This window comes from Chlorocebus sabaeus, chromosome 7 (genome assembly GCF_047675955.1).
Source record: "Chlorocebus sabaeus isolate Y175 chromosome 7, mChlSab1.0.hap1, whole genome shotgun sequence".
Classification (NCBI taxonomy): domain Eukaryota; kingdom Metazoa; phylum Chordata; class Mammalia; order Primates; family Cercopithecidae; genus Chlorocebus; species Chlorocebus sabaeus.
The window spans coordinates 133,910,868-133,924,119 of NC_132910.1; the positions used below are offsets into that span (position 1 = coordinate 133,910,868).

The window sequence follows — 13,252 nt, forward strand, 5'->3', positions numbered from 1 at the left end:
AGATTTCTGAGGGGAAAACTTTTCTCTGAATACATTCAGGCATATTCTTGTTCATCTCTGATTACTTTTCACTTTATTTCCAACTACTTAAAAGTAAATAAAATCATTATACTAGTACAGTTAATATTTGAGTGATCAGATTTAAAGTCACATTTTCTTTTTCATGAACCCAGTGTCATATTTGGAATACATTTGAAATATGTTATAGAAAGAAGATATGTTTTAGCTGTCAATACACTTAGGAAAATAACACATTTTTCCCATTGCCCCATTTTTTAAAAAGGGAAAACGGGGGAGTTTTGCCTTAAAATAGCCATAGATTTCCTTATATTGATGAAAAAAAAATTCACTCCTCACATTCACACACAAAGAGGAAAGGTGAGCGAAACCAAGGGTCTTTTGTGTGACTTCTTTCTTTTTATTAGCTTGCCTTCTTTTCTCTAAAAATAAAAAGCTTTAAAAAAAAAAAATCTACATTAATGTTTTTGCCCTGTTTCTTTTTTTTTTCTTTCAATATTTTTTAATCACAAAGTGGCTTCTAGATGTCTGTGCAAATAAACTTATCAGCAGGTATTTGATTCCTTTTATTTTTGCAAAAGGAGGATAATGTTTAATACTACTACTAGCTACTTAAAGAGTATTTGGAGAGCAAGGCTGAAAAGGTTAGTGAAGAAGCATAGACATGGTATACAGTTATGTGCCACATGATGACTTTTTGTCAAGGACAGACTGCATATATGATGGTGGTCCCATAAGATTATAATACTGTATTTTTACTCTGCTTTTTCTAGTTTAGCTATGTTTAGATACACAAATACTACTATTGTGTTATAATTGCCTACAGTATTCAGAACAGCAACTACTGTGCATGTTCATAGCCTGGGAGCAATAGGCTACACCCTATAGCTTGGGTGTGCAGTGGGCTGTACCATCTAGGTTTCTGTAAGTGCGCTCTGTGATGTTTGCACACACAGCCTGGAATCAATAGGCTACACCATATAGCTTGGGTGTACAGTAGGCTGTACCATCTAGGTTTGTGTAAGTACACTCTGTGATGTTTGCACACACAGCCTGGGAGCAATAGGCTACACCATATAGCTTGGGTGTGCAGTAGGCTATACCATCTAGGTTTGTGTAAGTACACTCTGTGATGTTTGCACAGTGATGAAATCACCTAACATGCATTTCTCAGAACTCGACCTGGTTGTTAACTGACACGTGGCCGTGATAGGGATTTCCTCTGTCCCTGGCCATTGATTCCATTCTTTAGCAGGTGTCTTCCCTCTGCAGATCTGAAGGAGCCAGTAGGGATTGTGATAGGTTTTCCAATTTGTAGCAGATTTTATGGTGTGTGCTTTTCATCTTTCAGCCTCTCTGCCAGCACCCTGTCCATGTCATCTGGGAGCAGCCTGGGTTCCCTGGCATCAAGTCGGGGCTCTCTGAACACCTCCAGCAGAGGGTCACTCAACTCCCTCAGTTCCACTGAACTCTATTACAGCAGTCAAAGTGATCAGATAGATGTGGATTATCAGTATAAACTGGACTTCCTTCTGCAAGAGAAAAGCGGTTACATTCCTTCCGGACCCATTACCACCATCCATGAAAACGAGGTGGTCAAGTCCCCCAGCCAGCCTGGCCAGAGCGGACTCTCTGGGGTGGCGGCTGCAGCAACAGGCCACACTCCTCCGCTGGCTGAGGCCCCCAAGTCTGTGGCCTCCCTGTCCTCGAGGTCCTCCCTTTCCTCCTTGTCTCCTCCAGGCTCTCCCTTGGTTTTGGAAGGCACGTTTCCCTTGTCTTCTCATGATGCCTCTCTCCATCAGTTCTCTGCTGACTTTGAAGACTGTGAATTGAGTAGCCATTTTGCAGATATCGGCCTCGTCGAAAATCAGATTTTGCTAGATTCTGATTCAGGAGGAGCCTCCCAATCTCTTTCAGAGGATAAAGACCTTAATGAATGTGCTGGTGAGCCATTATATGAAGGAACTGCAGGTAAATGCAGCCCTTTGCTTTCATGTATTCCCTCTTAGTGATTTTAAGGAGGATGATTGGAGGGTTATTTTTCCATGTAAACAAAAGGGTATGATTCCCCTTCTCTTTCTTTTGAGTAATCGTTTGGGCTTCATTTAAGAAGGAGTTTTTACTTATATACCTAGATATTTTTCATTATCAAATAAAAGTCACCTTCCCTATTTAATAGACGTAATCGTTTAGTACCTGTTCAGTTGTCCAGAGACACGCTGTGTGTGGTAGCTGACGAGGAACGTATTTTGTGAACCCATTTCATATTTCCAAATAGATTCCGGTTCTGAAATAGCAAGGCAAAGAGGATTGTCTTTTAAACCAAGGCAATTAACATACTAGCTAATTAGTACCAAGGTTCAGTGTTTAGATTGTTGAGGGAATTCTATATAAATACAGTTTTTGTTTCAAGCCAGACTCTCCTTTTCTGGCAAAAGTTAATTTGGAGCAGCAGGTTGCAGTGTATGGTATTACCCTGCCACCTTCTGGCCAGGTGAACTGTTGCAGCCCCGGGAAGAGATTACTAGAGATTGGAGTTCTTAGGCCTGCATTTGTATTCAAAAAGACAGAAACAGGAAAAATATAATGTTTTGTTGGTTGTCCTTTGCAAGGCAGGAACTTTGAATATGTTAGATGTGATTGTAAAGAGCACAAGATGGTACTCTTGTTGGCAGATGATCACTGTTGGTCTGAGGAGGAGGATCTGTTCCAGAGCTAGCTTGAGACAGAATGTGAAATAAAAGCCCCCGTGCTAGTCTAGAGGAGTCCTGTTCATAGCTACATGTTTTACTGACCATACAAAAGAGGGCAGGGCTCTTTAGAAGTGCTCTTTTCCTGTTCCTAGAAGCATTTTTATTTGTATGTATGGTCCTAAGAATTCTAAGTAATCGATTGACCAATTCAGATGTTTAAAGACATTGACAAATCCACCTTGTTTCTGTGGTTTCAAATACTGAAGACCGAAGTGCTGTGCCCTGCCAGTGGCCTGGGGCAGAGGAAGGGCCCATAAGACATTTGTGTGGTTTGTGCGCCCCCTCCTGGGCAGATGTCAAAGCTACAAGTAACAGGTTATGGAAATAACCACAAAGAAAATAACAGGGGAATGGTGCATACGTAATGGCCCCAAAGAAACAGAAAGCCATGTGGGGCCTTCACCACTGCTTCTGGGAAGGAGTATGTGTGTGTGTGTGTGTGTGTGTGTGTGTGTGTGTGTGTGTGTGTTAGGGGGTGCATACCACTCCTGGAACCAGCCAAGCCTTCACTCACACTTTAGTCACCAACATGTTGGGGTAAGCACACTACCTAGTCTCTCAGGATTGTGGTTCCTTATCTGCAAAATGAGGCTGCTACAGTAATCCTTGTGTCAGGCTGAAGGATTAATGCGGTGATACATGTGAAGCACCAACCATGTCTGGCACTCAGCACACAGTTCATGATAATTATTAGTACTCTGTGACAGTGATGATGATAAGTAATAAACTCTGGCTAAACACAATTCTTACCATAAACTATGGAAAGCTATGAGAAGAAGAAAGAGAAGGAAGTGGAATGTTCTCTGTGCCGACGTTCCATCCTGTGCTTTGAACTTACGTCTCTTGACCCTTCAAGCTAGTTTTGCTCTTCCTGTATTTGGAGTGGTATCTACTGACCACTTCTAATGTTCAATCAGTTTGGAGGGGCAGTAAGTGAGGCTGGATGCTGGAGAAGAGGGGAGAGAGTGATGAGGGAAAAGCTGCCTGAAGTCTGTCGCCCACCCAGTAATCCTGAGGTCGGGGAGTCCTGTCTTGCAAATGTCTCTGGTTGGCCCGTGCCTTGCTCCTGACACTTGGGTCTTGCTGTGTCTGAAAAGTTTGTGGCTGGAGACAGGTATCTATGAATCTTTTGTGAAACAGTTTTTAACTTTTTAAATGCATATATTAGAAAACTGCTGTTAAAAAGTTACCCTAAGAGAAAATACATACAAGAACTTTGATTGCAGATAATATTCAGTTGCATGTCCAAAAACAAGTGACAGCATGCATTTAACCATAAAGACTAATTCTCACAAATCAGCTGGGCATGGTGGTGGACACCTGTGGTCCCAGGAGGCTGAGGCAGGAGGATGTCAAGGCTGCAACGAGCTGAGATTGCACCACTGCACTCCAGCCTAGGCGACAGGAGTGAGACCTTGTCTCAAAAAAAAAGAAAGATGAATTATCTTCAGGTCACCAGCACTTTTTTTCAGGGGACATCTGCCCTGCATGTGGGGGTGGTGGCTCCCTATCAGGGACGTTTGTCATCTCCCTCAGTGCTCTAGAGGCTTAGGCAGGTAAAGTCAAGTTCCTTTTATGTAAACTTTGCTCTCCAGTGCCAATCCCTGCTGCATGACACCAACCACGTTGGGATAACTACGAAGGCCTTCCACAGTCAGTCACTGTCATTGTCAAAGTCAATTTCAGGCTGCTATGGTTATTCCTGGGGGTAATCAATAAATCATGTCATCACCTTCACCCCTCACAAAGGGGGGTGGGCAGAGAGAAGGCACTTCATCATCAAGGAAAAAGCATTCCCACTGCCAGAAATAAAAGGGAAAATGCAGCAATCAATCCTGTAATCTGAAGCCTTAAAACTTAAACATCTTAACAAGATGTAAAGTCACGACTCAGAAGGGGGCCGAAATGCATACCAATACAGATCCCTGAGCTCACTCTCGCTCACTGGAGGATGAAAGAGCACCACAGGCTTGCAGCTCATTACAGTACAGAGCACAGCCTTAAATGAATGCTCCTTGCTCACTGCAGGATGCTGGTGTATGAATATGAGTTAAGATAAAAGTTAAGTGACCATTGGTGCTAAAGATTCAGTAGCACAAAACGTTTGTTCATGGTGTTGGCTGGTGAGGAGTTCCTGTAAGTCAAAGACATTTTTTCTTAATTTCTGTTAGAATAATAGCACAGGAGATGTAGAATATGGCATGTGGAGAGAAGGGGAGAGCAAAAGAGGTGGAAACTTATCCATTGAGTAGCTAGACGCTCTCTGTGATAGAAATGTCACCTTGAGGGACATAGATCATTTCCTATTCCTGAATATATGAAAACTACAGTGAATGCTTGAAAGAAAGAGACTAAGGACCAATGAGAATTTGTGTAATTCATCCCTTCCCTTAAAATATTTCAGGACAAAGAAAAACCATATTCTCTTCCAAGTAATGACTGAAATAACTGGCGTCCCAGGAATCTTATAAGTCATAGTGCCTTGAATTGTTTGCATCTGTAGATTTGAATATTAACATCCTTGACTCCCAGAAGGATATCTTATTTTAGAGTGCTCATGTCCAAACTGTGTATGTATTTAATACTTAACTTTTCCACATAAGACATTCTGATTAGAGCTCTCACCCTCCCCTCCATAGATGTGGAAAAATCATTACCAAAAAGAAGAGTGATCCACTTGCTTGGGGAGAAAACCACTTGTGTGTCGGCTGCTGTATCTGATGAGTCTGTGGCTGGAGACAGTGGGGTCTATGAAGCTTTTGTGAAACAGTAAGGATTCAGCAGGGGTGCTTTCAGCTCCAGCAAATCTCCTTCGCCGTGGGTGTGGGTTCTATGCTGTAAATGGACTGCTACCATTAGTCCACTCTTTGGCTTAGTAAGGACTTTAGCCATTAAAGAAGTGATGTGGCTGAAAATTTCAGTATATCAAAAATGACTTAGCCATGGAAATGATAAACAGATTGGTGTACCCAGAGGCAAATGACCCTCTTTAAAATTTAAAAACCTTGATTTTAATGGGAATATTGGAAGAATTCACCAGACTCTGTTTGGCACATGAAGCTTCTCATGTGTATTTCTGAAAGCCTGGAGTATCTCTAGGGTGTGGTATATTTCTAGTAATAAGGAAAGTAGTCATCAGAGAGGCTTTGCCCTAAAGCCCAGAGGCGAACTCTTCTTGAAAAGAGCCTCTAAAACCGTAAGCTTTCACTGGGATCAGTTCCACTGGGAGGGCAAAGGAGTGCTGTTAATTCGGATTGTCATTCAGAACGCTAAGTGGCAAACTGTAACCATGACAATTAGTAACCCCACTAATTAACTGTTCATCTACTCCCTGTCCATATAGGCCTAGTGAAATTGAAGATGTCACATACAGTGAAGAGGACGTAGCCATTGTAGAGACCGCCCAGGTTCAGATAGGACTCAGGTAAGGAACGTGTGTGGGAAAGGAGCAGTTCTGACATCTGTGCGGGGCAAGTGGCCTGTGGTGATTCCTGACTTCATTTAGCCTCTCTTTTGACAGATACAATGCAAAAAGTTCAAGTTTCATGGTGATTATAGCACAGGTCCGAAACCTTCATGCCTTCTTGATACCTCATACTTCAAAAGTGTAAGTAAAATCAGTGAAGATCAAATTGAGGAACTTAAAAATTTCCATGTAAGAGAATTTTACACTGTAATCATGCAGTTCATCAAAATGAAGATATGGAAAAGACATAACAGGGCTGATCATGTCTGAATGAATGGCAGACAAAGATAAAAAGGAAAATGTGAGGAAGACTTATTGAGTTTTCATTCTTATTCAACTGATTCTTTTTAACAGTAGAAGCCAAGACTTTTAATCTTTTTTTTGTAACCAGAAATACTGTTTTATGCTGTTTTGGAATTTGATTGAAATAGGAGTAAAACTTTTGTTATTGTGTAATTGTTACTACTGTTGTTTAAGGAATTTTCTAATCTTTTACGTTAAAATGTAGTGATTAAATTTAATGTATCAGTACAACATTGCCAGTCAAACATTTTGTCATGCTACATGTATGTTTTCATCATCAAGCATTTACTTCCCTGTGACCAGTGAGTTCTTAAAGTTATTTCATTTCATCAAACCAAGAATCCCAACAAATTGATGACATAATTCTACACAGTCCATTGCTTAGAGACTGTTTCCTGACAGATAAGCCTAAAAATCTTATGACAGATAAGTCTGGAAGTCTTAGACGCCTCCATTAACATTTTCTGACATCAGAGTTTCAGTGACTCTGAAGGGCTCATGGCTGGACAGTACCAGGAAGAATCCAGATTTCGACTTAGCATGTCAGACATAGAATCCAGAATATACATGTCCACTCTGCATTGAAACTTCCTGTAAGAAGTGGATTTTATAATATTTTGAATGTGCATTGTAAGGCTTTGGAAATTTAAAAAGAGCTGTTGAGGGATGATCCCCAAGACTCTATACCCAGCCAGGTGAATGTTTTCCTTAATGATAGAGTATATTCCTTAGTGATAGGACTTTTTTTTTTTTTTTTTTTAATTATACTTTAAGTTCTAGGGTACATGTGCATAACATGCAGGTTTGTTACATATGTATACTTGTGCCATGTTGCTGTGCTGCACCCATCAACTCGTCAGCACCCATCAACTCGTCATTTACATCAGGTATAACTCCCAATGCAATCCCTCCCCCCTCCCCCCTCCCCACGATAGGCCCCTGTGTGTGATGTTACTTTTAATAGAATACATTTAAGAGTCCTTCATGTTTTTTCTACAGAGTTACTTGTAAATTCACCTCCTAACATTCCAATAATCATCAGAAAGAAGAAACTGGATCTAAGAGAAAAAGAACTAGATAGAGATTACGTAGTCAACAACAGAAGAATAGAGATAGTGGATTTCTTTCTTTTTTTTTTTTTTTGTAAAGATGGGGTCTCACTGGGTTGCCCAGGCTGGTCTTGAACTCCTTGGGCTCTCCCACCTTGGCCTCCCAAAGTGCTGGGATTACGGGCGTGAGCCACCGAGCCCAGGTGAGATAGTAGATTTTAATGTGTTGACAAGCATCAAAATTGGAGGTAGGATAGGATTCTAGGAAGAGAGTGAGCTTAGAGAACTTCCTGAATCAAGGCGTGGGCTGTCCACATCATTAGTGAGATCAGTGAGGAGAGCAGGCATCACGTAGAAGTGCCTAGATCAACACAGAGAGCCTGCTTCCCAGGCCTGAGATGAAAAACACCAGTCAGCAGTGTCCAGGAAGACTGGCTTGATATAATCTGTGACTTCTCCCTACCGGTAAATAACTTGTGATGTTGGAGCATGCCATTGATGGCCTTTTAGTAAAGCAGATCACAGAGAAGACAAGTCTACCAGAGATTGAAACAATAAACAGTGAGAAACAATGCACAACTTCAGGAGAAAACTACAGAACACCCCAAGAACACACACCTTCTTTAAACTCACCATAAGGGTACACCTACAATATGCTCTACTTCAACTAAACCAATCACGGTCATTCTCACTTACCTCATAGGATGTCACCAAGTCCCTTCTGGAGGCATGGTGATACCTGCGTGGTGTAGGACCAGTGAAATACTCAGCCCAGCCAATGAGCAGACATTTGCTCTTCGGCTCCCCAGCTGGTGTGCAGGCACGCGTTTAGTTGGTGCGAACCTTCCTGACACGTATAGCAATCTTTCCTTAAACCCATATATAAAAGCCTTGGCGTAAATAATGACACTGCTAAACATGACAGCTAGTATGAGATAGTCTTAAAATTGTTCTTTTTTCCCCCAACTTCAAAAGTTAATTTTTTGATTATGAATTGTGACAGAGTTTATGCTTCCTCTGGTTGACAACAGCCACGGTATTTTTGTGAGTTGCTTGCTGGACTCCAGGTTGTAGAGATATACCCCCCCAACACGCACCCCTACAACAGAGTGAGAGAGAGCACACCCTGGCCTTCTTTCCCTTGTATATTTGGCTCTTAACTGTGTAAAATCTCACTTTTAAAATATGGAAACATTTTTAAATCACTTAAGTGGTTAGGCCACTGGTACGGAAGGCTTCACTGGTGTGATGGCTGGAGAAGCGGAAGATCCCTTCCCTCCGTTGCCACTCTAATACACTTCTTCTTTATTACTTTTCCACAAAAGCAGAGAAAAGATTTTCTTCTGCTGAATCTTCAGCCTCCCGGGGACAGTGAGCTGTGTCTTATTAAGGCTCTTTAATCAACAGCAGTGGGCCTCAGGCCCACTAGGTCTCCAATGTGGAATCTCCATAATTAGTATTGATATGAAATACAAAATAATATGACATTCCTCAGTTCTGCATTTGAATTACAGTTTTTCTAATGGAGAAAGACATGTTTTAGAATACAGATTAGACAAGCCTGGAAATGGTGGTGGAGGGATAGACTCAGCGGTATTCTCTTTCTGGGATTTAAAGGAAGTTACCTCATGCTGTTTCTAAGAATTGTGGGTCCTTATATAATGTATGCTCAGAAAAGTCACTTTAAAGTAGTATTAGAAGTTATTGTTTTTCTGTAACTCTTCCTCTGAATTTTGCAAGGCAAGAGACTCTTTTAAAACAGTTTGTCGTATCTCAGACTTTGGAGATGCTAGACAGTGGTATTTTTGAACTGTTATTTCATCTGTTTTAAATTTTCTTAACAATATGCTACTTAGCCTTTCTTTTTCTCTAGTAGGATAATGTATTCCATTCCTGGGAAGTGATCATCAGCATCTCTTGTTTAATACTCAGGATGAGGATTCTGTGGGATAAAGTCACCAGTATCTACTTAGTGTGTTCCTACCTTCCCAGGCGCAGAAATAACTTATTTTGGAATTGGCTGTACATGGGGCAGGTGGGACGTTAAATTCGTCTGCCCTGTGGATTTTCTTCCTCTTCACTTTCCTATCATGTGCCTTTGCTGCAGTCTCGTGGTGAGTGGAGGCTGGGCCGTTGCATGCTCAGGGGCGTAGTCAGCTTGGGTGAGTTAAGAACAGAGCATCTATGCAGCTGAGCACGGACCCGTGATAGCAGCAACACTTTAGATTGATCGTGAACTCCATGATCCCTCATTTTCTTTCTTTGCAGATAATTTCAAATGATAGCTGTGAATCTGGTAAAATTAAAGTACCTATGAAATCCGTTTTATTCTTGTTCTTTGCAGATATTTTAGGGTTGCCGTTCTTCCTTCCTCAACTGATGTCAGCTGTCTGTTTCGCACAAAAGTTCATCCGCCCACAGAATCCATTTTATTCAATGATGTGTTCAGAGTCGCCATTTCCCAAACAGCTTTACAACAGAAGACACTGAGAGTAGATCTTTGCTCTGTCAGTCGACACCGAAGGGAAGAATGCCTGGTAGGATTCTTCATAATTCCCATTATCAAATAACACTCATGATCGGATGGTCTGAGAATATATTTTGTAGTTGCTATTTTGCCAGCCCTAGAAATCACTACAGACCTGCCCAACATCTTGGGAAACATCTAATGTTTTTTCATTTTTTTCTGAAATAGTGGTTTCTGTTTATTCTCTTATTCCAGACCTTTAAAAACTGCTTATACATTGTGATTTTCTATAAAAGCTGCTTTCTATTTCTAGCCTTTAACCACAGAAGAACTTTACTTTTGTGACAGCTATCACTCATGGAGTGTGCTTACCGCTCCCAGTGCCAGTGTCAAGCTTTATGTGAGTGCTGTGTGTATATTATCTCATTTAATCCTCATGACAACCCGATGAAAGATTGGTTATGAAATGGATGATTATCCCCTATTTTCAGATAAGGAGCTGTTTGAGAGGTAATATATTTTACGGTCACACAACTATAAATGATGAAGCCAGATATCAAAAAGACATCCCCACATAATTCACTGTTACAAATTAAAATTAAGCAAGACCACTGAATACTATATAGTACCCTTATTCACCTCACTCTCCCCCACCACAGTGTTGGAGCTTTTGGGAAGATGTGGTGTTACTGTTTAGAGCAATACGATATTTAAATGCTACAGCAGAAGACTTCACACTTAACTAATTGTGAGTTTAACACACTGCTGTGCATAATAACCAGAAAACCATTACGTCCCAGTAAAGTTACGTAAGCGTTCAAATGCAGGCATCTGGAGATGTGCCCATGTGTTCAGAAAACCATTACATCCCAGTAAAGTTACATAAGTGTTCAAATGCAGGCATCTAGGACGTGCCCATGTATTCAGAAAACAATGTGAGTCTCCAGTTGAGCTTTTCTCTGCAGTCCAGTGGGAAGCACAGAAACACACATGTTTCATGATGAACAAAGTTTAAGAGGGGTAGGTTTCTTCTTAATTTTTCTTCTTGTTTTCTTTACTTGAGAAAAATGTCTGATAATATTATCTGACAATGAAGTTAGAAAGAAGCAAAGATAACAGACTTGTTAGGCTATCAGAAAGGCTTTAGTATCATAGATGTCATATTTAGTATAATAGATGTCAGAGGCTCCAACAAAGTTCATAAACGTGTTAATTGATAGCCTTAAAGAAGAGTGTAATTTAATTTAGATTTTGTCTATGTGTGATTTGGTGGAATATGAAAGCCTTTATCCTTTACTTTTTTTTGCCATTCTACTAACTTATGTATCTAGAGAAAACTGTTGCTATCTGATGTCTTATTCAAGAACCAAAGTAGAGTTTTTATTTTTTTTTTCAGTGGATAATGGGTTGTTGGTGAGTAATAATCAAGTCACCTTTACAGCATATTATAAGAAGTACTATGAGGCCGGGCGCGGTGGGTCATGCCTGTAATCCTAGCACTTTGGGAGGCTGAGGCAGGCAGATCACCTGAGGTCAGGAGTTCGAGACCAGCCTGGCCAACATGGTGAAACCCTGTCTGTACTAAAAATACAAAAATTAGCTGGGTGTCGTGGCATGCGCCTGTAATCCCAGCTACTCAGGAGGCTGAGGGAGGAGAATCGCTTGAACCCAGGAGGTGGAGGTTGCAGTGAGCTAAGATCACACCACTGCACTCCAGCCTGGGAGGCAGAGCAAGACTGTATCTCAAAAATAATAATAATAATTTCACATTTACATAAAGGGCATGCTTAGTCATTAGGTCTTTGCAAAATGGTATCTCACAAACTAATCCCAGGATTAACTTTTAGGTGGGGGGTTATTTCTTATTTAGTCACAGCTGAAAATATAACATATCCCCATGTTTTAAAAAATCCAGCAATGCTTTATGTCAGGAGAATTGCATTTTTTTTTTACCCTAAAACAAGCTCATTCAATAATCTTTATCAGAACAAATACTAACTTAAACATTTCATTTTCTCTCCTCTTTATTTTTTTTCTTTATTTTCTTTCACTTACATAGGCTGGAACTCAGGTCAGCCTGGCAGATTTACCATTTTCCAGTGAGGTTTTCACTCTATGGTATAACTTGCTTCCTTCCAAGCAAATGCCTTGCAAAAAGAATGAAGAAAATGAGGACTCTGTATTTCAACCAAACCAGCCGTTAGGAGATTCTATAGACTTGGTGAGTGAAAATTAGAGAATAATATGAAAGTAATGTGAAATACATACATAATATGAAAGTAATATGAAATATGGAATGCTACGAGACCAGTGGAAAAAAACATGCTTTTATCACTTTCACTGTCCTTCCTTTTCTCCTTTCACAACTTTGTTTTTCCCAGCTTCCTATAAAAAAAGAAAGTTAATTTCCAGCTTTGGCTTTGTTTCAAATATGGTTTGTAAAAGGAGCACTCTTTTCTGCTCACACTTCCTTATAAAAATAAACTTTGACATAGAGGCTTCACTGGTTTTAAGTGATCATGGAAAAAACCTTTTAATTTAAATATATACTTTCCATGCATTGTGTTCACATTGTTTGATTCCACTGTCAGGTTATACATTTGGCACTTTCATATTTTGCAAATTTGAAATTATTAAGCCAAAACAGTGTGTTAGCTTTTCATTTGTAACATCAATAGCCATAAATATTTTCTATTAAATACTTTTGTAAGGACCAGACATGGTGGCTCAGGCCTGTAATCCCAGCACTTTGGGAAGCTGAGACAGGTGAATTGCTCAGGAGTTCATGGGCAACATGGCGAGATCCCGTCTCTACAAAAATAACAAAAAAATTAGCTGGGTGCAGTGGTGCACGCCTGAAGTCCTAGCTCCTGGGGAAGGTGAGGTGGGTGGATCGATTGACCCCTGGAAGTTGAAGCTGGAGTGAGCCATGATCACGCCACTGTACTCCAGCCTGGAAGACAGAAAGAGACCCTGTCTCAAAAAAATGGGGGGTGGGTTGTAGCGAGCAACCATACTTCAATACAGTACTTCAAAAAAACTTACAAAGGGGCCTTTTGTGAGGCCGTTCATCACGAATTTGGCGTTTGTGGATATTGTTACTGAATTCAAGTTTATTTTAGATTATGAGGAAGGCATTTCCTAAGCAAAAGTCAGATAATTAAACAACAGTGTTTTATTGATCATCTACTGTGTG

At 40.5% G+C, this 13,252-nt stretch overlaps 1 protein-coding gene across 1 annotated transcript in view; it reads left to right on the plus strand.

Moving 5' to 3' along the window:
- The window catches only part of WWC2 (WW and C2 domain containing 2), a 218,689-nt gene that overhangs the window by 160,923 nt on the left and 44,514 nt on the right, over positions 1–13,252 (plus strand). The window contains exons 11-16 of the mRNA XM_008000362.3: positions 1,370–1,989; positions 5,411–5,540; positions 6,115–6,195; positions 6,292–6,378; positions 9,934–10,126; positions 12,116–12,277. Of these exons, the coding sequence (XP_007998553.1) occupies positions 1,370–1,989; positions 5,411–5,540; positions 6,115–6,195; positions 6,292–6,378; positions 9,934–10,126; positions 12,116–12,277 (1,273 nt within the window). The remainder of the gene's footprint in view (positions 1–1,369; positions 1,990–5,410; positions 5,541–6,114; positions 6,196–6,291; positions 6,379–9,933; positions 10,127–12,115; positions 12,278–13,252) is intronic.